The 26,273-nt window shown below is 44.5% G+C and overlaps 1 protein-coding gene across 5 annotated transcripts in view; it reads right to left on the minus strand.

Annotated features, from left to right (window-relative positions):
* Window positions 1–26,273, minus strand: part of KCNAB2 (potassium voltage-gated channel subfamily A regulatory beta subunit 2) — a 112,560-nt gene that overhangs the window by 13,230 nt on the left and 73,057 nt on the right. For 4 of the 5 annotated variants that reach the window (XM_032763716.2, XM_032763715.2, XM_032763719.2 and 1 more), the window contains 7 exons: window positions 17,697–17,740; window positions 14,664–14,701; window positions 13,106–13,185; window positions 5,674–5,718; window positions 3,562–3,606; window positions 3,433–3,476; window positions 2,413–2,499 (listed from right to left, as the gene is read on the minus strand). In XM_032763716.2, coding sequence (XP_032619607.1) covers window positions 2,413–2,499; window positions 3,433–3,476; window positions 3,562–3,606; window positions 5,674–5,718; window positions 13,106–13,185; window positions 14,664–14,701; window positions 17,697–17,740 — 383 coding nt within the window. Of the gene's footprint in view, window positions 1–2,412; window positions 2,500–3,432; window positions 3,477–3,561; window positions 3,607–5,673; window positions 5,719–13,105; window positions 13,186–14,663; window positions 14,702–17,696; window positions 17,741–25,807; window positions 26,020–26,273 lie in introns of those variants that run through there. The other variant, XM_032763714.2, reaches the window with a different exon arrangement.

Genomic DNA, 26,273 nt, shown 5'->3' on the forward strand with positions numbered 1-26,273 from the left:
CAGTTCAGCTAAGTGCTGGGCTTGTGCAAACAAAAGTTTTCCATAGAAATAAAATCTGGCAGGTCGGTGGTACATCTTGCACAAGATCACAAGCCATGACAAGGAGGAAGACCAGCCTATCATAAGCAGAGAGAGCAACGATTGTCAGAGCTGGGCAAAATGGGCATTTCTTACATCACTGGAATAGGCTCAGCAGGTTGCTTACAGCTGGTGTCATATTTAGTCATTAGCTGTATTCCACTTGCCCCTTTAATTTAAAAAAATCCAACTGGCACGGAGCCTGAAGCCTTATTTTCCCAAGTTCCAGACACTAATGCTTGAATAACCATATTAAAAATGTACCACAAGTAAACTGCAATAGGCGTTCAGTTCAATAACGAACAGGAGTAAGACGGCAGAATGTACCTACTGTACATATTCATAGCCGGGGCTGTAAAAAGTTAGAGTGGCTAGACATATAACCAGCCAACTATTAGCCTTTTGGTCTCAACTTAGTGCTGGTAAAGGGATGCACCCCAGTGGCAGTAGCTCCCTGTGGGAATCTGACTCTAAACAGGGCTGAAAACTCTGCCCTGTTATTTGAATGGAGTGAAAATTTGCCACCACAGGAAGCGCAGTTACACAGAATTTTGCCCAACCCTAGTACATACTCATTTAAAAAGAAAAAAAAATATCCAACCACATTCCTTATGCAAGACCAGGCACATTAAAAGGGGTGAAGAAATCAGCATAACATATTTCAGTAACTGACTAGACTAACAACTTTGGTAGCCAATTCGTTCAACTTACCAGACAACTGTATTTTCTGATGCTAATGTAAACTTTAAAGCCCATGGTGTGGGTTGAGTGCTGATAAGTGGACAGTCTTGTGGACTTTAAAACTTCTGGGTGAGGAACACCACAACCTGCTTGTTCTCCCCTGGACTACTGATTTGTTCACCCTGATCCCCGGACTGCTATCCTCCAAGATCACAAGCATGTAAGGTACAGGTACCATGCTATTGTAATGAACCAACAAATTAGGCTTCAATGCAGAATTTCCAACTGAGGGGACCTCCTGTCATACAGACAAGCATAGCAGAAAATGGCACCTCATGCACTGAACAAAGGAAAGGAACAAAAGAATGAAGTGACATGAATTGAGGGAAGAGAAGAACTAATCACTATGTTGCTTTTTTCTTTTTCACTTGCAAGATGTTCTCAAAGGCAAGTGGGTTTTTTGTTTGGTTTCCTTTGTGCATTTTATGGAGAAGTTTGCCACGAGGGAAAGGAAGTTGTGTAAATAAAAATACAGAGTCTGTCCCATAAAATGCTGTTTGGACACAGAAGTCAATATTCGGACTGCGGGTACGAAGTACCTTCTATGATGAATGTTCTTGACTTGGAAGAACTAAATGGGTCCCCTGGTGATAAAAGAAAGATTTAAAGAGACCAGAGTTTACAACTGCTGGCATATTACAATGAACGGCATGACAAAAGGGTCTGGGTCTGGAGGAAGAATAACCCCCTGTCAAAGCACCATTAACACAGTCTGTTCCAGAGGCAGAGCGCATCCCGAGAAGGCCCCTTCACATGGGGATGGAGAGGGATTGAGGTTGCAAAAGATTTTTGGTTGGTTTGTTTACATATGCTGAACGTATTAACACATGAAACAATTGCTACATAATGGAAAACACACTGCAACTAAAACCCCATCACCAAAATCATGATTAAAACATTCAAAGCATCAAAAAATAAAATGCAACGAAAAATTCAGACCTAATTTGACTAATAAGATGTTAAACTAACAAGGAATTAATAGTTCCTTCTTAGAATGAGTGAGTATGTAATCCAGAAATGGGACAGGCCATGAAATGAAAAGAGTTAGATCTGTTGCAGAGGTACAAACTGCTAGCACTACTTGAGAACATTATGATAATGATTGTAACCCTATTTATGAATTGTATTATCCTAGAACCTAGGAGCGCCAGCCATGGACTTGGGCTCTGTTATGCTTGGCAAACACGGAACTAAAAGGGAGATAACGCAGAGAGAAGCGTGTATTTCCAAGAGTCCCACTTCAGCCTGCAGCACAAACCCCAAAGGGACAAGGACAGCATCTCATTCAGGCCTGGGAAGCCTAAGCATGAGAATTTCCCCATGACACTGAGCAAGGGGAATGTCCCCTGAGAAGCCCTGTGACTGGTGCCCCTCTATTACACTTTGTTGGGGGAGAGAAAGAGGTTATTCTGAAAATGATTTGCTGGCCCACGGCCAGTGCTCCTACTCCCCAACACTGTACTCTTTAGAAGTCGCTCCCTACTTCCAGACATGAATGGCGAGACCGCGGCTAATCCATCAATCTCAGCTACCTGCTGACCAGTACCCGGAACAGAAACAGGCTCTTAGGGAGAAGCTGGCAGTAGAACCTACCTTCCATGGGTGTGTTGGGATCTGGTCTGTTAGCAAACACGACATCCACGTACTCTAACTGCAGCCGTTCTAAGGAAGCCTTCAGACCTGGTGATGAGCAAACAAGGACCAAAGGCAATCAAGCACATTTCCCCTCTGAGCACCCTACTTCGTTGGTACTAAAGACAACCTCCGAGCACTCTGCAAACACAGGCTCGGAAGAGCTGCACTAACGCTCCTGAGATGGTGCCCCAAGGCCTGGGGATCACAGCTTTCCTGAAGCTGTCCCAGAGCGTTAAAAGCACCGCAACCCATATGTGCGCTAAAGGGGATGGCTGTGCTGTGCCTCATGCTCCGTGGAGAGCCCCAGCTCGCCGCAGCCCCAGCCCCAGCCTTCACAAGGGCTGGCCACTCACTGGATTTCTGCTCGGAGTAATGAACAGAATGAAAACCATCCTGAGGAGAGCTGCAGCACTGGTGACACTAAAACATATCCAACCGCTGACCATCGGGGGCCAGTTGCCTGGCGATTTGAATGACACTTATAACAACTCTCAGGGAAATATTCAGCTCATTGTTATCAACAATAACCACCAGCACATGCCTCGGCCCCACCCTGCTCCTTCTCCCAAGCCAGGAAGTCATGATGTCAGCTGCTGGCATCCGTAAGACACTCTGTGATGCCATTAATGCCATCTCGGCAGGACAACGCACCCACCAGGTTCCTGGGCAGATGTGTGACAGGTGCTGGGACACGGCAAAGCAGCATCCCAAGGGATGGGCTCAGCTGAAGCCCTGTCAAAAAGCGTTTGTTCCTTCTCCTGAATGGGAACGCCCCAGGCCCAAGTTTCCTCAGACTCTCCCACCTTCATATACAGGAGCAGCAGATAGGCCCCGATCCAGCAAAGCACATGGTTAAGCATGTGAGTAGTTCCATTCAGTTAAATTAGGATAATCATGTGCTTAAAGTTACGCACATGCTCAAGTGCCTTGAAGGGTCAGGATCACATACAGCATTAAAGCAGATGTGCTCTCTCTCACCTTCTATGATGTGTTTTCTGGAGAGTCCCCTCTCAGTCTCTGCTCTGAAAAACAACAAGCCGAGGTTAGCAGTGTACAGTACAACTAGGACAATTACGGTGGTGGGTGAAATTAGCCAGTATTACTTACTTTCCTCCCCAGAAGATTTTGGTTGTTATGACCAGGCTAGAGCGCCTGCGAAGAGAAACAAAGTCATTGCATAAAACGTACCAAGCCAAGGTACACGTGTTCCCTTCCACCCTCTGTGCTCTTCTGGGTGCCCATTCCAACGCTTACCACCCCAAGGTGAGGCTTGCCCACAGCTTCCAGTTACGCAAACACCCAGGGCACTTCCCAACTCACTGCTCTGTGATATGCAAGTGATTTAGCACCAAGCACTGCTGGGGCACAGCCAGAATAATTCTATTGACTTCACAGTGGCATTACTGCTGATTTACCCCAGTGTAAGTGAGGTTAGAGTCAGGCCCTTAGTGAACTGCTCGGCTGTTTGATCAGAAGCCTTCACTAGAACAGATCAGAGGTGTTATCTCTAGGACTCACCTCACCTTGGATGATTCTGGAGTTAAGATTCTGGGGTTAAGGGTGAGATTGTCAAGAGTGCGATCGCTGTGTAGGAGCACAAATCCCTCAGAAAATCACTGAGGCACTTGGGAAAGTCTCAGCCTTGGGTCTGGCCCGGTAGCCCAAAGCTACTTTGCTTCAGGTCCATCCAGCAGGCTATAGCATGACAACTGCTAGGAGAAACTGCTACCAGCTCCAACTACTGTGAACTTACTGAAACAGCTGCTATGGTCCCGGTGCCTACTCCAGACTTAAAAGGGCTGTTTGATTTAAGAGTCCAAACACTTTTGTTCAGGCATGCAAATAATGCCTTTTCAGCAGGGTCCATACCCACTAAACCAGACTATATACACAACACTCATTGTGCCCCCGTTATGCTACGGTTGTGAAAGACAGGTCCTGACAAACATCCAGAACCAAAGCTGCCAACACTGGAAGTGAGGCGTCTGTGCCACATCCTAGGCATGACAAGGCCAGACAGATAAAGAAATGATGACATCTGTAGACGACTGAAAGTGCAGTGTGTGACTGCAACCATCAAAAGGCTGCAGCCACAATGGGTTGGCCATGTTGCTAATATGACTGTCTGAGACTGTTCTTTATGGCAGAGTGCATGGTGAGAGAGGCCAGGAATGGTCCCGGAGAAAGTGGCATAACAGGGCATACAAAACTACGCAGGCAACACCCCAACAGGCTCAAATTGCATCTCAAAGCAGATGTGGACCAATTTGCTCAGGACCTGGGTGCTGGAAAAAGAAAAGGCTGATGTGCCAAAGTTCGCCTCCCAGCGCTGACAGGTGAGCTCCTCATGGGATTGCTAATAAGTCAATTACCTTTAATTACTGGGAGCTGCACTCGCATGGTAATTAATGCAAAGAAACAATCTTGGTGGAACAAAATGGCAAATATAAATAATTGAGTGGGAAAAATGTACCCAATAATCACTGACTGGGATGATAATTGTAGCATTCTGGAGGAAGGATTTACAGATTCTCTGACAATCCTACTATGATTAATGATTCATGCCCAACTGCAGCGAGCTGGTATTTGAAATTGCTCTTCCTTGTGGCTTTTACAATTTGAGATAATTTCGAACACTTCCCTGAAGAAACGCCACTCTGCTCTGAACCAACCAGGACAGGGCAGAGGTGCCAGGCTGTGATGGACTGACGAGCCCTGGCCATCTCCATTAGGAAAAGGAATGGAGATTTACCAGAGGGAAACAAGGAGATTAAGAGACCTTTGTCTTGCTTGAATCTGGCATGCACCTTGAGCCCCAGAGCTATCAGAATACTCAACGCCAGCCATAAAGAACAGTGTTATTATTTCATGCCAATACAACAACCTAGAAGGCAGAAACTCTCTTCATTCACAGGAACAAGCTCAGGACAGGCTGCAGCAGTAAAAGATTCCCCTACACTGCCCCACTCCTGCCCTGGAGCAATCCATGCGAAGGGACCAGAGAGGGGATTTCAGACTCCGTGTCCCAAATGTAGCGCTCACTGATGCACCACTCCCTGCAAATCCCAGTACAGTTATTTGACTCTTCACTTGGCTACCTACCGTTAATTTCCCTCCTTCTGTATCAAACACAGTGGTTATCAAGGAAACTGCCCAAGGCATAAAAATGAAGCACTGTGGCTCTAAGGTGGCACTTGGCCTAAGGAAGAATAAAATTACCTCCAACCCTTCTTCTTAATAATATTTCCCAACACAACTTCAGCCCTGCAACGAGAGAGAAAACACAAATGATGACTTCATCGGTCTGGTATAGAAATTAGGTCCAAACCATTCCAATCATGACAATCGGCTCTAGATGGAGGGATCCCATGTATTTCAAATCCCTAGTGTTAAAATGTTATATGGTACTCAGCAGAACAAGACAATTTGAAGCTAAAGAGGCTACCCCAGGTCCCACCCACTTCAGTGGCTATTAATGGGCTCTCTGGACAAGGAGGAATCCTGCATGTTGTTTACACTTCAGTACAGGATCAAGTGACAGTTGGAATTTTCTTGGCATTTGTCAGGGTCAAAGATAAAAATGTCCTGGCCACAGGCAATGTAATTTCCTCCTTCCTTTGCACTGTCCTGCAGAACTGCTCTCTGTAATTGCTTGTTATACATCTTAGCAACAGAGATGGGACAAGAACGCAATGTGCATTACGTTTATTAATAACCCCATCTGTCAGAGCCATGTCCCCTGTGACGCTCACATGGGCCCTCGCGTCCCTTCACTAACTGATCCCAACCCTACTCCCCACAGGACTCATGGCAGGCACAGACTGTGAAGGCTGAATATTATGTCACCCATCTTCTCAACCTCTTTTGTATTGACAAGCGGAGTCCCTCAGTGGCAAAGAGAGGGCGTGGCTGGACAAAACATGGCAGGCGTTCAGGTTACCGGAGCTCAGCCCACTAACCATACTGTGGCTTATTGCTGATAATTGCAGGACTTGGCTATTCAGACCTGTCATGACACAAATGACTCCCTACAAGAAAGATCCATTCTGGCCTCTCTTCTTTAGAGTGAGAAAACAGGTCAGAGATATTCAGGTTGTTTGCTGGGGGATCTCCAGCTGGGGTGTGCTGGAGTGGAACCAAAGGAAGACCAAAGCCGCAGGTAAGAGAGATACATTCTTCCATCATATGTAACGCCTCTCTCACCCACCCCAGCTCTCCATTGCCATCCAACAGCAATCAATTCCATAGCCTTTGCTCAAACCCACTGCTCTTTGACTTTGGCAGGTTGCTTTGCCCCAGAAGATGCTGCTGTAGGACTGGCTTCTCCAACATCTCTATTGTGAAATAAATACATGGCCTTGATCGTCACATTGGGATTAATTGGTGTGGCTCGTTCCGATGTGGCGCTGCTGTGCCAGCTCTGGGTAGGCGCTCAAATTCCAGTGTGGCCCAGAGGCGAGGACGCTACCAACTGAGCCATGTGAATATCTGTGCTTGGACTGTGTAGAGTGCCCAGACACGCACTGGTAGGAACAGCCCACACGACTGAACTGATCTTCGCTCCTGGCCATGTCAGGCATATTTTGTTCCTGGGCAATTTAATTTTTAACGGGCAATTATTAGTGAAACCTCTCAGACACTACATTCTGCAGCCTCCATCCTTTCCAGTGACAAAGTCACTCTCTCTCTTCGGGAGGAGACAGGAAAAAATCAACCCTTGGTCATTAACTTAAACAAAGAGACATGTGTGATGCTTCATCGGATTTGTTCTGTGTTGTGCAAGCATCTAAAACCAAAGATGAGATGCTGAGCAGGTCAGACTGCCAGTGCCTTCATTTCGTACAGTCAAGACACAGATGGACACTTTCAGAAATCCCAATTAATTTGCTGTCACTAGGGTTTAATACACAGCACATGACATGTTGAGACTCTTTCTCCAATGCTCCCAAGTACATGTGATCACCAAAAGATGTTCCCTCAGAGCTACAGGACAGTGGTTCTCCATGTTTTCCATACTTGGACCTTCCTGCCTTCTAGCTAGGACACAACTTCCCTCTCAGCAACATGGAAATGGGAAGGCAGTCATGATGCCCAGCGTCTGTTCACGACCCTTCTGGAATGACTGCAATTTCTACCTAGGAGTATCCTGCACCAGGTCTTCCTTTTGTTGTCTGCCACATTCTCATCACTCGGCTCCTCACACTGTACCCCTTGTTATTGCTTGGACTGCAACAGGAATAAGATCAGGCCAGACTCTGCTAGGTGCTGTAGGGACACACAGGCAGATGTGTCACCACCCTGAAGAACTACGATATTTCATCTGAGCCCAGGCACAAATGGATGTAGGGAGCCGAATGGAAAGGTTAACGAGGAGAAAGTCACTGTGCTGACATGGGTTAGCTGCCGCACAGCACAGCAGATTCTAGTTGTCAGAAAAGTTCATAAGAAAAAAAATAAAATCAGCTCTCCATATCTCCTGTCTTTTCCTAATGCAGCCCATTCACACATAAGTCTGAGGGAACTGAGATTGTTTAGTCTGCAGAAGAGAAGAATGAGGGGGGATTTGATAGCTACCTGAAGGGGGTTTCCAAAGAGGATGGAGCTAGGATGTTCTCATTGGTAGCAGATGACAGAACAAGGAGTAATGGTCTCAAGTTGCAGTGGGGGAGGTTTAGGTTGGATATTAGGAAAAACTTTTTCACTAGGAAGGTGATGAAGAACTGGAAGGTTACCTAGGGAGGTGCAGAATCTTTCCTTGAAGGTTTTAAGGCCCGGATTGACAAAGCCCTGGCTGGATAGTTAGTGGAATTGGTCCAGCTTTGACAGGGTTGGACTAGATACCTCTGAGTCCCTTCTAACCTATGATTCTATAAGTCATGAACATGCAAACGTTCCATAGAATGCTGCTTTTCCTATAAAGAAGCTGTCATAAGTAAATAGGTAAGGTTAATTTTCTTTACCTGTAAAGGTAAGCAAAGGGAACCAAACACCTGACCAGAGGACCAATCAGAGAACTGGATTTTTTAAAAGTCAGGCGGGAATTGTGTACTCTGTGTCTTGTTTCTCCGGCTAATGAGAACAGCTTTCCTGCTAACTCCAATTTCTTTCTAACATTCTCCTACAAAGTGTGAGTACAAAGCAACAAGGCAAATAGGCTGTTATATGCTTTGTGTTGTATTACATGTGTGTTGTACTGTGCTGGACTGTTAATTGGGCTATCTTTTAAATCAGACTTTATTCATATTTTCTATAAGCAAGAGCTGATTAGATCTCTTAACGCATATTGTTTTATTTCTTTCTTTATATAAAGTTTCTTTTAAAACTTGGGAGTTCTTTTCCTAGTGAGGCAAAGGGATAGAAATCTGTACCAGTATCTGTCTCCCTAACGGGAAGCAGAGAGGGAGAGGAAGCATACATTCTGTGTTGACTTTCCTATGTGCCAGGGCGGAACAGGCTACGGGGAAGAGAGAGAAAGATCAACTCTGTTCTCTTGTGTTTGAGGTTTTCTCTATACTGCTACGAGACCAGGAGGGGTGAATCTCCTGGTGTTAGCTGTGACTGGCTTTGAATGCATAGCCTCGGGAGGGTAAATAGCTCTCTTGGTTTTGCATTCAAGGAGTTAAGTATAGCATCGCCCAGGCTCACCCAGGAAAAGGGGGGGAGCTGGGATAAGATAGGGAGACCCAGGGGTCTGGGTCTTGGGGGGTCCCCAGGAAGGTTGGGTGACTCGGGGTGACTAGGACCCTAAAAATCCTGGTTGGTGGCAGTAAAATCAGATCCAAGCTGGGTATAAGCTTGGGGAGGTTCACAGTAAACACTCAGATGTTGAAATCTCAAGTCCAGATTTGAGACAGACGTTACCTAGGAGGTGATGAACACGGAATGGGTTACCTAGGAGGTGCTAGAATCCTTTCCTTGAAGGTTTTTAAGGCCCGGATTGACAAAGCCCTGGCGATGAGGTGTGAATTGGCCAGCTTTGAGCAGGGGTTGGACTAGATACCTCCTGAGTCCTTTCAACCCTATGATTCTATGAAGTCATAAACATGCAAACGTTCCATAGAATGTGCTGCCTTTCCTAAAAAGAAGCATTGCAAGTGCGTTAGGTCACAAAAGGCTTTAAAGAAGTAGATGCTAAGATCTATATTTATAGGGAAACAAAAAGAATTATAGGAATCCTTTGTGGTTATAGGATAGAAAAATGCTGCTGAGAGAGGGCCTATCTGTTCTGTAACACATAAGAATGGCCATACTGGTCAGACCATAGATCTATCTAGCCAGTATCCTGTCTTGTGACAATGGCCAATGCCAGGTGCTTCAGAGAGAATGAACAGAACAGGGAACATCAAGTGATCTATCCGTCACCCTTTCCCAGCTTCTGGCAAACAGAGGCTAGGGACACCATCCCTGCCCATCCTGGCTAGAAGCCATTGATGGACCTGTCCTCTGTGAATCAGAATATCAGGGTTAAGGTCTCAGGAGGTATCTAGTCCAACCCCCCTCGACAGCCGGGCCAATCCCAACTAAAATCATCCCAGCCAGGGCTTTGTCAAGCCAGGCCTTAAAAACCTTTAAGGAAGGAATTCCACCACCTCCCTAGAACCCATTCCAGTGCTTCACTACCCTCCTAGGAAAATTTTTTCCTAATATCCAACCTAAACCTTCCCCACTGCAACTTGAGACCATTGCTCCTTGTTCTGTCATCTGCTACCACTGAGAACAGTCTAGATCAGTGGTTCCAAACTTGTTCCACTGCTTGTGCAGGGAAAGCCCGGCGGCGGGCCGGTTTGTTTACCTGCTATGTCCACAGGTTCAGCCAATCATGGCTCCCACTGGCCACTGTTCACTGCTCCAAGCCAAGGGAGCTGCTCGAAGCGCGGCCAGTATATATCCTGCCCGCGCCATCTTATTAGCCTTGACCATATCCAGCTTCTCATCCACTGTAACCCATAGGTCCTTTTCTGCAGAACTGCTGCCTAGCCATTCAGTCCCTAGTTTGTAGCAGTGCATGGGATTCTTCCATCCTAAGTGCAGGACTCTGCACTTGTCCTTGTTGAATCTCATCTGATTTCTTTTGGCCCAATCCTCTAATTTGTCTAGGTCCCTCTGTATCCTATCTCTACCCTCCAGCGTATCTAACGCTTCTCCCAGTTTAGCGTCATCTGCAAACTTGCTGAGGATGTAGTCCACGCCATCCTCCAGATCATTAATGAACTTATCTAATTCTTTTTTGAAAAGTTTCTGAATTTGTGGCTGTAATTTACTTCTTGGTAGTTGTTAAAGAAGAGTTAAAATGACTCTGCCCTGCTCTGCTCATGATGGCCTGGAAGATAAGCTGAGCTAGTCAGAAATGCTGTAACCAAGGTTACAGCGTAACCAAATCAGTGAGACAGGAAGATAGAACAGGCTGTGGTCAACCAACCAAAAAATGGAGTGCACCAGTCTCAAACTCTTTCACCCACCTGAACTGAAACAGGAACAAGCATCTGTTAAATCTCAGAGGCGACGCTAACTCCCAGATGTAACTTTTCTGGCCTCGGGGAATTAAAGGGAGGCTACTCTTTGATAACACCTAAGGATCAGGTTCGAAGACCCTTGAGTTCAACAGGAGTTTGAACCAGACTCTTGGGATCTGGCTCTAGATCAGTGCGTTCATTCAAACACATCTGGAGGGGTGTGTGTTCATTTCTGCTTCCGAGCAAGTTTTAATTGTTCTGGGTGACACTTAGCCTCGTGGACCATAGGCCTGAAGGCAGCTGAGTGGCGCCCAGGACTTGTGCATGGGTCTTCTGTAAAGGAGGAGGGGGAAATCTTGCCCCAGGAGCTCAGTTCATTAATTCTGGTAAGGAAAAACCCTGCACTGGCACCGTGTCAGTGCTGGTAGCCTCACTGTCTGGGCTCTCAGCAAGTCAGGGCTGTAGTTATGACCAGTAGAGCTTGTCTTGAGCTAGGAAAGAATTAGGAAATTTGAGGTTCTTACCACACAGCAGGGTTTTGCCTCCAGACCAAATGCACACTGCACTGTTCCCCCTGGTATGCTGTCATCTGTGTGTCCCCCTGTATTGATCACCCGCCACCTCCCTTTAGACACTGCACAGCAAACTCGCCCCCTCACTCCTTTTTTGTATTCATTTTTTCTTTAATGAAAACTTCGGAAGAAAAATATTTTTAGATGCGAAAAGGATGGGGCTGCCCAATCCTCAGCTCCCTGCTACTCGCAGTCTGACCTGTTGAACCAGGATATTGTACACAAAGGCAAAAGACCTGCCAGCCTGTCTAAAAACCAGGCCCAGTTACACACATTGGGATTCAGACCACCTGCTAGTAATATGCAAACAAATGCCACGGAAACTAGTGAGAGCCGGAACAAACACTCTGCACCTCATGGCGTCTGCTTTTTCTATTTAGTTTTTCATCAGTATCAGGTTGTGACATTTTTCTAACAATTGAGACAGGCTTTGGTGCTTGTAATTTATTGATTGTCCCTCTAAATCCATTGTTGCCCATGCACCCCTCTCTGGTTCACAGCAGAACTTCGTTTTCCTGGTCACTGTGCACACCTGTAAACGCTGGTCAAAGTCACTGTATATTAGACTAGCTATAGCTGCTCAAGCACCAATTCATATCAATTTGTACAATCCTAATCTCTTGACAACCTCTGCCTTCCAAATCTCCATCTCTAGTGAGCAGGTGCCCCCACTTCTTAGTCCAGACTGCCCCAGGGTCCTTAGCAGTTCACTCTGTGCAGGCCAGGGGATGGAGGCAGTTCATTCTCTGAAGGAGAACTGGGTTCTCCATGAGACGCGTGCATAAACTTTTTCTGAGTTTCTCTCTGATTTTGTCTGTTTCAATGCTGTCAAAGCACCTGGAGTCAGGGATAAGTGCTTCAAATGCACTGAAACCAATAGAAATAAAATCCATTCCTTCATAGACTGTGCCGGGCCAGTGAAAAATGGCAGTTTGAGCCGCTATCTATCTACAGTACCCCTCTCCCTGACAATATGGAGTTTACCTTGATGTAGCGAGATGAGATAAAAACTCCTATGTCGTGTTCCCACTGGGATTTTACCCGGCGATAGCCATCTCAATGGAAACACACACCTTTTTTGCAGTGAAGACGCAGCCTGTGTGCGCCATAGTGAAGAGCACTTAATTAGAAGCTAAAACAACACCTGGATTTTCTCTGGCAAAGGAATGCAGAAGGGACATCATTCTGGGGGGAAAACTTTCTGGGGCAGGAGTCTCTGCTGTGATAAAGCTGGTTAAATATTAGAGCGTACGCACCGACCACCCACTGAGGTGAGACCCAGATTTCATTCCTATTCTGCACTTTTGCTCTCCATAAGAGCAGGGAGTCAGAGCAGAACTGAGCAGGTGCCATGTTATCCCTCTGCCAGAGCAAGCGACAAAGCAAAGAGCCTTTGCAGGGAATCCAAGACACAAAGTTTTGGGGTTGGGCCGGGGTGTGTTTGTGCGTTTTATAGAACTCCGGAACAAAAGAAAAAATACCAGAGAAAATATAACATAGTAAAAGCACTTTGATTAGGGAATGTCAGGTAGCCAGGGAGTCATTCTGGATGTTTACAGCAATCACCCATTTATTAAAACACATCTACTTGTGTCTCCTTGTTACATAAACATAGAAGGTACCTACTTCCCAGCAGCATAGACTTCTGCTGTGTCAAACAGGTTAATTCCGTTGTCATATGCTAAAGTCATCAGCTGTTCTGCCATCTGCAAAGAAACATTTGTAATGTTTACAGAGAGCCCATCGTAGAAAGCAGGAGCCCAAAAACCCCTCGGCAGGAGCGCTATATCGATAACACACACATGTAACAGCACATGGTAACATGATTAGGCCAAATATTACAAATTAAGCTGCCTAAAGTTGGGCACCTAACGAAGTGATCTGATTAGATGCTTAACTCTAGGCACCCACAACTGGTCTCACTGCACAGCAATATCATGCAAATTGCACACTATGTATTTTTCAGTCCAGCGTATTTGCCCATTATCAAGATGCACTCAGTAGCTTATGGATATAGAACAGGGAATCCCAAGCACACTGCAATATGATTTTCCTCCTTCCACTTTTATAATCCAGTGTTCAGAAAATTGATTTATATGGTATTAGCTCAGACTACTGCTGGCATCTATTGGCTCAGAAAAACTGTGATGCAAGTATTCATTGTATACATTTACTACACAGAATGGAGAAGGTGTCCTGAATGGATGGCTATAGAGTTGCCTCCTAGTCTGTATTACCAGGGAAAGATACAGCTGCAGCACTGTTTCACAAATGTTACTGGTAAACTGAATATATCTTAGGAAAGTCTGGCTTCACAGAAACACTAACTTAAATACTTCATCATCTCCATGAGATGCATGTTCCAACATCCATGTACAATGTAACAGCTGTACGTGTTTTCTGGGAATATTTGCTTGAACAAAAACATCTGTTAAATTCAGCTGTGTTTGTGCCCCCTTTTGTGTTCATTTCCCACAAATATTACAGAAAAGTCACCTTCTAGATCAGGGTGTTCGTAGAAAGTCATTCAAGACGACGCACTGAGTCCGAATTTTGAACTCTTAAACACAAGTAATTAGCAATGAAAAATGGGTTCTAAGACTCATGCTCACTGAGCCAGGGATCACAAAGACTACCATGTGACCTGTATGTCCAATTAAACTAACCAATGCATCTCAAAGTTTGAATATTAGATCGTTGGAACAAACAGCTCATGAGCAAACTGCTCCTGGAACAACTGTGAAAAGTATTTGGTTTGAATTTAGTCTCTGTTCTTGGAAATTATTCTCCAATTTGTGCTACAAATTATTTGCTCAGCAGTAAGTACTAGTCTTGGTGGATAACAATTAGCCAAAGAGAGGATAATTTTAGTTTCTTTTGGCCATAATCATAAAAATGAATCTAGCTAATTTGAAAAACAAAGTTGAAATATGTCAGACAAACATGAATATTTATGCATCTCTATAGTGAAAAGTGGTAAATATGACAGAACCTTTATTCATTCTGAAGGTTTCCCATGAAAAAGGGTATTGGCAACACTGAGGCTTGGTCACTTAAAACAATAAAAGGAACTAGATTACGGAGTCTTCTGAAGCTGATTTTCAGTACAATGAAAGGAGACTGAAACAAGAACTGTATCTTTGACCTATGGAGTAGGCAGCGCAAAACAGGGAACAATTCTTACCTCGTCTGTAATCTGCCCTCCAAACGTCACCCATGTTCCTATAAAGGGAAAGAAGGCAAAACACTCATTCTGAAAACACAAGTACAAAATACATACAACTTAACTCTGCTCTGAAAGGCACAATAAACGGGGAAAAGGAAGCTCCAGATTGAATTCATCTGTAGGTCACTAGCAGAGAAACACGGGAACAATCCAAATGCAGGTCAGTCCTATGCTAACCTGTCAATACCAAGCTGGCCCCACTGTGAAATATCCCTGTCCAAAGCCTGTGGGTAGGTGAGCGAATCAGGCTCTCAGGGCCTCCCTATCTCTTGCTGTTACACTCAGACTGTCTGTCTCTCTCATTGCGTTTGCCTGACTTGAGCAGAAGACTTTTGTCATCCGGGTGGATGCTCAAGGATACCAACTGCTCGGGTTCTCCAACGCCTTCCTGCCAGGTCAAGCCCTCTCACCAAACTGGGATGGAGCATTGTACTTCTGCCCTTGCCAGTCACTTGCAACATCTACTTGCCCTTCCCAGCCAAAAACCTGCAGGGAACAATTAACTAAACCACTTCCGATTGGCTAGTGGAAACCCATCTGCCTGTAACGACCCCACTGCCTGACATTACAGCATGCATCACCATACCAGGAACCTGTAATAGTTCATCCATTTGCCATTTCCTCTCTGAGCTGTTGCCTTCCCTATTCTACTCTGAATAGTGGATACCCAGAGCTTTCTCTGTTGCAGTTTGGCAAAGGCATGAGGAGCCACATAGGTACTGGGGCAGCTTCTCCGCAGACCAGTGCTGGCCTGCGCAAGACATTTTTCCAGTTATACAGAGGAGTTAAACAGGTACAACTCCCACAATGTGGACATATCTATCTTGGAATAAGAATGGCTTTTTAAGCCAAAATAACAGACTAAGCTGGAAAGAGACCCCTCTACCAGAATAAGAGGGTCCACATGGGGAGTTCTACTGGTATAACTATAGCGGTTTAAATTCACACCTTTCCTTATACCAGTATAACTTTCCCATGTAGACAAGCCTTTAGGAAGACAAGGGTGCGTTGGTTGCACTCATGCCACATTTGGAATGTTATCTGAGCAACCAAATGTCTAGAAAGTCAGTCTGTTAAAATGAAAACCTAGATTCTGCAGAAGTCCATGGCACTTCCAACTTGTCATAGGTGAACAGGGAGCGCAGTTTTCAGTTCATGCTAAGTGACTCTTTGTCTGGATATAATCAATTACAGCAGATTCTGAAATCTGCACAAACTCTCTGCAAACTACAGCTCAGAAGTGGATCATTCTTGAAGTATCTTAACTTGGAAGCGCTGAACACAAGTGTTCATGAGGAAGCGAGAACAATGCCTTGAAGCTTGTTTTATATAAAGAAAAAGACGTTAAGTTGTTCATTGCAGTCCATCTGAATGACAGCAATCAAAAAGAGTCAGACATTTGTTTCTGCAGTCACTAAGCTGAGAGGGGGCAGCAGCTATCTTGAGGAGTTGGGGTCTTTTAACAGATAAAGTGCTGTACTACCAATGCTATCATGAGGGCTGATAAAACACTTCTGTTTTATGACCCCCTTTTCAGACATTGATAAACCTGAAAAACAAATGACCTTTTGGGCTCAGATTTCTCAGGCTTGTTATCAGCCCAGGGGAAAATGCTTTTTATGAAAGTTTGATAAAATTTCATTCAGACAAACAGATTTTCACTGTTTACATTTTTCAGATGCTTCATTTTCATGACAGTGACTCAAACTGCTCTTCTTTTAAAAGTGACCTACAATGGAAAACACTTAGGCATGTTCTTTTTCCTCCTTTATGATGGATCAAAAAGGCCTATATGTTTCTCTTCCCCGTAACAAGCAACATTTTAGTTTTCTGTTTGTCTTTTACATTAAAATGTCAAGGTGTGAGTCTCTGGGGAGTGGACAGGTAAAAGTCAAGACAGTGAAAGTTGATCGGCTGGGAAGAGATGGGATTTTTACTCAGATTGTTTAATTACCTGATTTCTTTTTGTTCAAACTTATTTAACTTGTAGGGTTCATTAATGTCTTGGATACAGGATGCTTCTGTCAAAAGATTTAACTGCTCACCTTGCAATGAAGGTGTGAGAACTTAAACTAAGCCAACATTGTCCAGTTGTGGCAGGCAGCGTAGTTGTAGCTATGTCAGTCCCTTGTCGCTCAGACATTGTCCAAGATGCACACAGCAGCTACTCCGGCAAAACAACGGCAACTACACTTGATGTTTTTGCTATTTCTATAAAAAGCACCAAACAAGGAGAACTCCACTCCCCAACCTGGCCAACTTGTGTCATACATCACAAAGAAGCCAAAGAGCCCAAGTGTCCTCAGCAGGTCACCGCTGAGCTTTAAACTGAGCATGGACTTAGCCCTCACTGAGGGCTGGTGTCTTTGCAAACCAAATTCTAGTGTGACGTGTGCCATGCTGAAGTGCTCTAACAACCACAAGCAGCAAATGGCACAAACGTTTCTTCTGATATACTTTTAAATGACGTGAGTACATGGGTCTCTTGAGGAGCAGATGCCTGTTTGTGAACCCATCCATGACAGCACCCCAAGTAAACCTGTAACTGCCACATATTTTAATACAGAAAACCAATCGGGGATACAACATGCAGTAAGCACACAGGAGGATTTCAGAGTCTGATAACCATGCTGGTCTGCATGGCCACGATCCAGGCTGATTCACTGGGGGAAATGCCGAGGTTTAGGACAGAACAAAAATCTGTGGTTAGATCTGGTTACTCGCTAACCAGCAATTAGCAACAACAATGCAGGGAAATGCTGCACTGGTAGTTGGATCTGGTTTCAGGTCATCCATTTTTAATGCAACATGGAATCAGAGAAACATTGCCCTGATGGATGCAAACGGTGCAGCTCCCTTCACCTGCCACCTCCACTTTGGGGGCCTGTCTCTTACTTAAATAACCGAGGGAGAAATCATTGTGAAGAGGATTGCTCACCAATGGACACTGGAGAGATATGAGAGAGTGCACCTGACGATCAACTCACTTACCTAAGCCAAGGCAGGACACTCGCAACCCCGATTTCCCAAGATTTCTGAAAAAGAGAAACACCTCTTAATAACCACTGGAAATGTCAGAAATAGGATGTGCCATAGCATCTGTCCCATGTAGCTACGTGTGCTGTCCCCGATCCCCATCCCTTCGGCAAACATCACAGGAACATCAGTTTCCAAAACTATAAACAGAAAGGACAAGGGTTTCGGTGCCCTTCAGTTGCACTCCAATCAACACAAAGTGCTGTGTAAGGGAAGTGTTTAGCTAAGCTCTTGTCTTCGAATGAACCATAAGTACAACGTATTTCCCAGGCACCATCGTGGAGCAGCAGTTGATAACAATTTCATTTGATCAAGCAGCACTTGATCAAATGAAATTACTGATTTCACTATGCATGTATAGATGGTTAGAGGAAGAGAGACCTCCATATTGTCAAAAAGGCAATGCTAGTGAAGCCATTTTAAGTAAAAGGGATTAAAAATAATAACTTTTATCCTATGCATTAACTGTTCATGGAAGATAATTTCAGTACAATTTTAATGATGACTTTTTTGATTCTGTTCTTTCTAATCACTTAGAGACACACACACGTCTGGATTTTCTAGTTTTGCCTATGTGACTAGTTGGTCTTTGTACTGAGTTGATAAAGTGAAACGCTGAAAAGCAGACTGCATTATTATTGTAAAGCTTATGACGGGCACACACCCTACAGTGCACCAGGTGTATTGCAAAGAACATGCAAACTCAACCAGTAAGTCGCGGCTATTGGCATGACACTTAAACCCCTCGCAAGCAACCGACCTCAAGTCGGTCATCGAACAGGTACAAAATCACAGGCTGGTATGATTACATTAGTTCCTTTACAAGAGCACATTTAACCCCCAAAATAATATGGATTGAAGAACCTGGGCAGATCTGTGAGTTACAAGAGCTGAGTTAGCATGGATGGAAGATGCACATAGTAGAGACAGACAGACACTGAGTGAGGACACATGCTGCAAAATTACCTGGAATAAACAGCTAGTGTAACTGCTCTGAGGTGACCTGGTGGTTGGGCCCCCCCGCAAACCTACCAACCTGGGTTGCAGGGCTCTAAAGAGCTTAGGGTGGCCATATTCTAGCCCAGTAAAAAGAGACAGAACAAAACAAAAGAAAAGCAAGAAGGTAACGAGAACATGATAAGGAATGAAATAACCATGACAGAGAGAAAATCCGGTTTATTCATAATTTTACCTTGAGTTTATAAGAAAACTGTGATAGAAAAGAATGAAATCAGCAGCACAAAGATGGAATCAGAAATGTAGAACCAGAAGGGACCTCGAGAGGTCAGCTAGTCCAGTCTCCTGCACTGGGGCTAGACTAGTATTATCTAGACCATCCTTGATACAAAATCAATGAAACGAATGATAGAAGGCGTCACTCCTTCTAAACCCAAATTGATGGCTACAAAATTAAGGCCATGACTTGAGAAACAATTTAGTTAAAGAAGGAAAAGAAGACAGAGAATGATTTTTCCCTGACTCAAATGAGGTGTTAGATAACAATTGATAATGTCAAGTAACGTTATTATTTCCTATTTTTGCAACCAAAGCAGGAGATAAATATCTAAAGAGACAACAAACACAGAGACCATAGGAATGGGAAGGATGCTGGTTCTTAGACACTAGACATTTAGTTATTGGCAACTGAAAAACAAAAGCACTCTGCAACTTGAGAGTATCAACAGAAAATGTGTAATTTTGCATACAGCACATCTGCAGGGATAAAACAAAAGCGAAAGCATGGGATATCTCAGATATTTTTAATATTAATCAGCTTTTTCTACTTGCAAATTAACCACATGACAGAATAAAATCAAGAAAAGGACATTTCAAGAAATTCATCTGTATCACATAAGACTCTTTGTCTGGGCAATTACTTGGTTTCAATTTTATACTCATTTTTTGAGCTCTATCTATGACAATTAAACATGGAAAACCAGACATTTTAGTGGAAAACAAAACAGCAGTTGCAAGGTTCTCAGAGACAAAATTCACTTATTAGATAACAGACGGTTGCTGAAACTCTGCACGCTACATTTGCACAATAATTTAAAGTGGCGGTAGCAGTGACCTCATTCAATCTGATTTATATGATTAGGCCAGAATCATTATGGCATCCAACTATTTTCTGACAGTAATTTTACAACAGTGTTTTTAACACAGACACACAGAGAATGCAAACTGAAAATTCAGAGTAGATAGAGTAAAAATTTAATAGCTGGAAACAAATTACATCTATAACGAGTATATAATTTGGTGAGCAGATATGAACTCTACAATGTTACAGTACATTTGACTTTTTCAATTTTCAAATGGCTTTAAAATATGAATTAATATGATATCGCTAACTTAACCCCAGCTTTAAGAAAGGAACACTCATGAGGAGAGTCTATGACTCACCCAAATCTACAGAAGAAATCAATATTGCAGCTGGGATTTCAACCCCAGGAGTTCCTGACTCCTGGTTGTGTGTCCAGAACGCACGCTGTTCCCTCTCTCAATAAACTAGTTCAGTTTGGAGTTTAAAATCTTTAAAGCATTATAAAAAAAAGTGATTTGCACACATATTTTTTAATGGCACAAAAGCACACCATTGTGAATAAGTGGTGTCTAGAAAAAGCATGCCAAGAGAATGGTCTTCATTAGCTCTGGCTCAGGTCTGCTCAACTGCATGGAAAACACTAATGGAAGTCTATTGGAATAACGGTTAGTGTGAGCCATCAGAAAGCACTGGTGCCCTTCATTTAGCCCCTGCATATTTCACTGCTATTGAATACTGCATGTTAGGCCCAGGTGGCGTTTCAATTCCTGTGCCACATTAGGAACCCTGTTTAAAAAATAAAAAGGAAAAGGAAAAGATAAGAAAATGTGCTTAGTAAAACAAACTGGCTTGAGATGCTCACTTGCCTTTAAGTCCCCAGATTGTTCTCTGCATTGCTGCTGTTTCAGAGTAGAGCTGGTCTTTAAGGGCAGGTCTACACTACTGCTTAAGTCGATCTAACTTTTGTCACTCAGGGGTGTGAAAAAGCCCCCTACCCGAGACGCAAGTTTTGTGCTATCCACACACTGGCACCGTCTCCTGCTGACATAGCTTATGCATCTCACCAACTCCAAGGTGGAGTAATTATGAAGACGGGAGAGTGCTCTCCTGTGGGCATAAAGTGCCTTCTTCATCTGACACGCTACAGCAGTATCAGTGTAGCGCTGTAGTGTAGATGTGCCCTGAGATGTGGAGAACCAGAAGAGTTCCTTTGGGAGGGAATGGTGGTGTATCTTTACTCTGTATTAAAGTTTCGGGTCCAGCGCCCTCAGGCAGCTCTGCTACAAGCCATGTAGAAGTTGTATGAACTAGCAATGAGAAGTACCTAATACTGCTATCACATGCACGGATGCAACCCTGATGAAATCAGAGGCTGAACTGATGAGAGAGTCGAATTTAACTCATGTAGCTTCACATGTTGATCTACACTTCTGCTTTTCAAGTGGAACTCGTTTAATTTGTCTCAGCTGCAAGATCTACACCTACTTCAAAATAAAAATGTTAAGCAAGGTTGGGCCATGTGGCCAGACACACTCATGGCTGGCGCTCCACAGCTAACTACGATAGAGTGATGTGGCTCCTATTGAAAAGATGTTTTCACAAGGCTTTGGCAATACTGTATTTGTGCCAGGGAGAAGTACATAATGGTGACATTTATCCGGACAATAGGATAATTTGCTCAGGAAACGGATGAAACTCAATAGGTTGAGATACTGAAAACTTGGTCTGAACACAGCACTGGAGAATACACCTTAGAGACTGATTCTGTACTGGCTAGGGATGGATTACAGCCGGGATAGGCAATAGGCAGACTGCAGGCCAAATCCGGACTGCCAGACCCTTTGGAACAGACCCTGAAATCTTTTTATTAGTTATTATTATTGTTGTTTTTCTTTTCTCTGGAGTCTGAACCTTGACTACACCTTGACCAAGAAATCTGGACCCTGACAAAAAATAAATTAACCATCTCTGGACTGGAGGATCACCTAATACCTTTTCCATCTTTAACTTCTATGACTGACATCAAGCTTAAAAAAAATATCCATTTATTCAAATGACAAAGACTCTAATAACCCAGCCATTAAAACTTTTCTGGACTTTTGCACTCTCTCAGCTTAGTGTCTCCTCCCGTCATGTCTACAGCTTTGAAGTAAGCACATCTAGGAAGGCTGGTTCATTGCAGGAAGGTGGAGTCCTTTACCGCTTTAAATGGTTAACAAACTCTACTAATAAAAGGACCTGGGGAAAGGAAGACTATCTAGTACCACACTGCAGCAGCAGCAGCCACCACACAATCCAGCCACAATCCATCTTGGGTCGGGCTTGGATTATGGGGGATTGCAAGTATCAGTTACAAGGTTCACGAGGTACATACATATCACATAATCAGCATAGATCCAGATTGGGGTGCAGGAGTTTTTAGCGTGTCAGTGGATAAGTGGGCTCGGGTACGCCACCCATGCAATGTATTAAGAGTCCAAGTCAGTATTGGTGCGGGATGCATCCCTTGATTCGTCAGAGAAGGAAGTGGGTTATTTCCCTGGTCGGTGGTCTCGGTTACTCAACCTGGTACTGGCAGTGTCCCGTGATGTGTTCCGTGTAGATGTCTCTGGACCACCTGATGGTGTTGGACACCATGAGCTGTCTCATGAGCTGGGCGTAGCATCGACCGACTCTGCACGCTCTCAGTACCGGTTCGTTATGCGGATCCCACGTGCCCCGGGCTCCCACAATCGGGCGTGGATCTGGACCTCGTAGCCCTGGGCTCTCACGGTGTCGGCCAGCGGGGGTCAATGTCTTCCGTGCTTGGGCCTCGTGGAAGGCTGGTGACCTGTTTCGAATGGCACCATGATGTCTAACATGAGAACCTTCTTTTCTGTGTCCGTCACGATGTCAGGTCACAGTCGGCTGTCTGTTCCGGGGGTGGCAGAGTCGATGGTAATCTTCCCCACGGATGGCGGGATGGCTTTCACCAGCCGGTTCTGGATGGCGTTGGGGCTCCAGAGTGGTATTTGCATCCACACAGAATGTGGGGCAGGGTCTCACAGCACTTGTGCCGGTTGCGTGGCGGACGGCTCCGTTGAGGGGAACATAGTTGAGTTGGGCCCGGTGGACAAACTGCTAATCAGCGAACCACAGCTTTTCTTAGCCAACTATCTATGATGAAATACAGTAAAAAATCCTGTATTTATGAAACTAGCCCAGATACAGGATTGTTCTTTCAGGTGACTGGGATTGAAAAGAAAGTGATCGCTGGATTGAAGCCTCAGGCAAGCAGCAATTTGATCAAGGGAGCTAGGATTTGGGAACAGAGCAAATCTAAACAGTAATAATAGTTATTAATTAATTATAGATGATGGTTAATATTCCTCGGGTCCTGTTATACTAGTCTGATCCTCTGTGTAGAACAGAGGTTCCCAAACTATGGGGCATGGCCCCTTAGGAGGACATAGAGGAATGTTGGGGGCAGGGGGAGGGCACGGCTGGGGCCTGGGCCAGTCCCCATGCGGGTGGGAAGGGAGTGCCACCCAGCTCCATTCCTGGTTGCTGGGGCCCTGGCCACTGGCTTTGGTCCCCAGCTGAGGCTCCACTCTCGCCCCTAGCTGTGAGCCTAGCCTCGACCTCCTTACCCCTGTCTGCATCCCCCCTCCCCTGAGTCACGGCCCTGCTCCTGGCCTGGGGGAGCAGGGGGAACAGGGTAAAAAGTTCAGGGAGCACCGGCGTAGAAGTTAAGGCTTGTATTAAAGCTATATGTATGTACAATTTAGTTTAAAAGACAAAACACACACACACACACACACACACACACACACACACTTTCTTAAACGGATTGGCACCCGTGCTCCCTTAAACCACTGATAACACAGGTTATTAATCACAGCCCTAGCAAAAAGAGGCACCACACAGCAAGGGAGTATTCATTCAGTATTGCCAGGGAGCTGCTAACGGTGAAGGGACACGTCCATGAGGAAGCTGACAGACCTTTTCCCTTCCTCAGTAATGGAAGAGAATAGTAACAGATGTTTGCTAGTGTTTTTCAAAATATTAAACATGTACCAGCAGATTACACTGCCCAATCCTTCAGTACTTTGCTTGTTTTTTTAAAAACCATGCTTGCCTCCCAAGGAGCGAATAAGCTACATAATGAATCAGCATTGCTGATTCACGTGTTTGATGGGGAACAGTCTTCAGAAGGATAGTGGATTTTTTTCAAGCCCAAATTCTCCCTGTTCTGGGAGTCACCCAACATTACCACCAGTCTACGTTCACCTGAGCAGAACTCTGTCTCAAATAATTGGCTACTCAAGTTACAATCTAGAGAGAAATAGGACCCAACAAAGCATACGTTTCTAGCTTCTGGACTACGTGGGAGGCAGCGTGTCTCTCTCTGGCATGTGTCAAAGGGGATAAATACTGAGTAAGAAACATTCAAATGTTGCAAGGCTGAGATTTTCAAAGTGGCTTGCATTTCTGGGGACTAATTTTCAGAAAGGACTGAAACCCACCCACTGATGCTAGGTCCCTCTGAGGTTTCGAAGCAACCAAAAAATTGTTGGTCACTCCTGAAAATCTTTGCCAAATAATATTTACACTGTTTATTTTTCACTCAGCATTTTAAGATCTTTACACAGGAAGAGGTGATCTCTTTGGGTAGTGGGGGAAGGATGGGAGAGGAGAAAGGCTGCTTTTGCTTGCCAGTATATTGTATAGCATATTTTTATCCACCACTAATACACTGACAAACCCAACCAACCAACAATGCTATGGTTGACCTAATCTTCTGCAATCCAGGAAGTTTAACTAGTGCTCTTAGCATTGGAATTACTTTGCTCTTTATGATCTAACTTGCCTTTCGAAGATGCTTACAAACTTACACCCTACAGTTCTTCAATCTTTCCATCTAAGGCAGCAAATTTCCAAGTCAGGCATTTAAAGAAATGTTCAGCTGAACTTTTCAAAGCATGGATTGAATGGGTTCCAGATAAAATTGTCAGTTACAATTTTTTACTTAATGCGAATACAGATCTGACATTCAGAGGTCTCAATTGAGAGGTACGTACAGGACTGAGAGGAGTCCCCGAGGTTCTCAGCTAAAAGATCCCTTGCAATCTAAGTCGGTACCTCTCCCATGTCTCTATCTCACTCACACACACGGCTTAGAAGACTACAGAGGACCAGAGCGAAAATGGCTTGTTATTGAACATGAAAAGATAATCTGGTACAGCTCACACCACCCAAGTGATGTGCCTCTGCCTGACATATTTGGCATGGTTATTCACATCTTGTATGAAGTGTCACACATGCCAATATTAGCCAAAGTACAACATACATGTTATTCTTGTTCTTTCACAAAACTTCTTGGCATCTCCCTATTGAAACGCCATGCCAGTTTAACACACTAACCCCTTGGTGCATGGCTGTTTGGAGCACGTTATGTCTGTCTTGTTTAGTTTTTCAGATCACTAAACACAGATCAAACAGTGGTAGAGTGTATGACTGACAGTCCCCTCTTATTCCACAGCTCCAAAGAAAAAGGTAGAAGCATCAGAAAATGTTTGGTGACATTACAGAATACAAAGGTCTGCTATCAAATGAGGAATTGGTGGGCTGCTGACCCCCGGGAACGTCTGAGAATTAGCAACAACAACACTAGCAGGAATTCTGCTGAACCCTAAACCCAATCTTAGGGTCACATTCTGCTCTCATTTAGGCTAGTGCAAAATGGAAATAATTCCAACGAATTCAGTGGTGATGCTCTGGTTTTACAGCAGCGTAAGCGAGAGCAGACGACGACCCTTCGCAAGGTTGTAGCTAAAGGAGAAAAACAGCAAATTAGTAGAAAGAGAGAGAAGTAGGACAGTGCACACCGAGTTCAGCATTTGTACCATTGAAAATGTATAGACGTAGTCAGGCAACACAACAACACACACCCGCATGCCCCCCTTCCAACATGTATAGTAGACAGTGAAATTACAAACAGATCTAAACAAGAGGCCAAGAATGGAAAGCACTGTCTTCTCCATACCTATATTTCATTCCTGGCTGTTTCACGCTGGATTCACTTGAGGATGGGGCATTTTGCACAGACAGCTGCCCCAGACTCCGGGCAACCATGGCCACTGCTCGGAATTTGCTACGTGTGCCAAGGTTGGGACTGCTGGCATTTTGTCTGTTCAGTCGATCGTCTGCACTTCGGCTCTTTATGCTATGCTCCGAGCATATAAAAGAAACCTGCATAGTGTCCTCACTTTCTTTGGGTTGCAGAAATCCCCTCCCCCCGTTCAGCTCTCAGAAGTGTTCTGTTCCACAGCTTGCTGCCCCTTCTCCCTGTGAGGGCTGGAGGAGGAAACGGGTTGGAATACAGAATTTTCAGAAACCCCCCAAAACCCAACCAAAACAAAAAGCACCACACAACAAAGATGCAGCTCTTACAATTTCAACCTTCTGCTATAGGAGAAAGTCTGCCGGGGAAAAAATACAACTAAATGAAC

This window comes from Chelonoidis abingdonii, chromosome 23, assembly GCF_003597395.2.
Source record: "Chelonoidis abingdonii isolate Lonesome George chromosome 23, CheloAbing_2.0, whole genome shotgun sequence".
Taxonomy (NCBI): domain Eukaryota; kingdom Metazoa; phylum Chordata; order Testudines; family Testudinidae; genus Chelonoidis; species Chelonoidis abingdonii.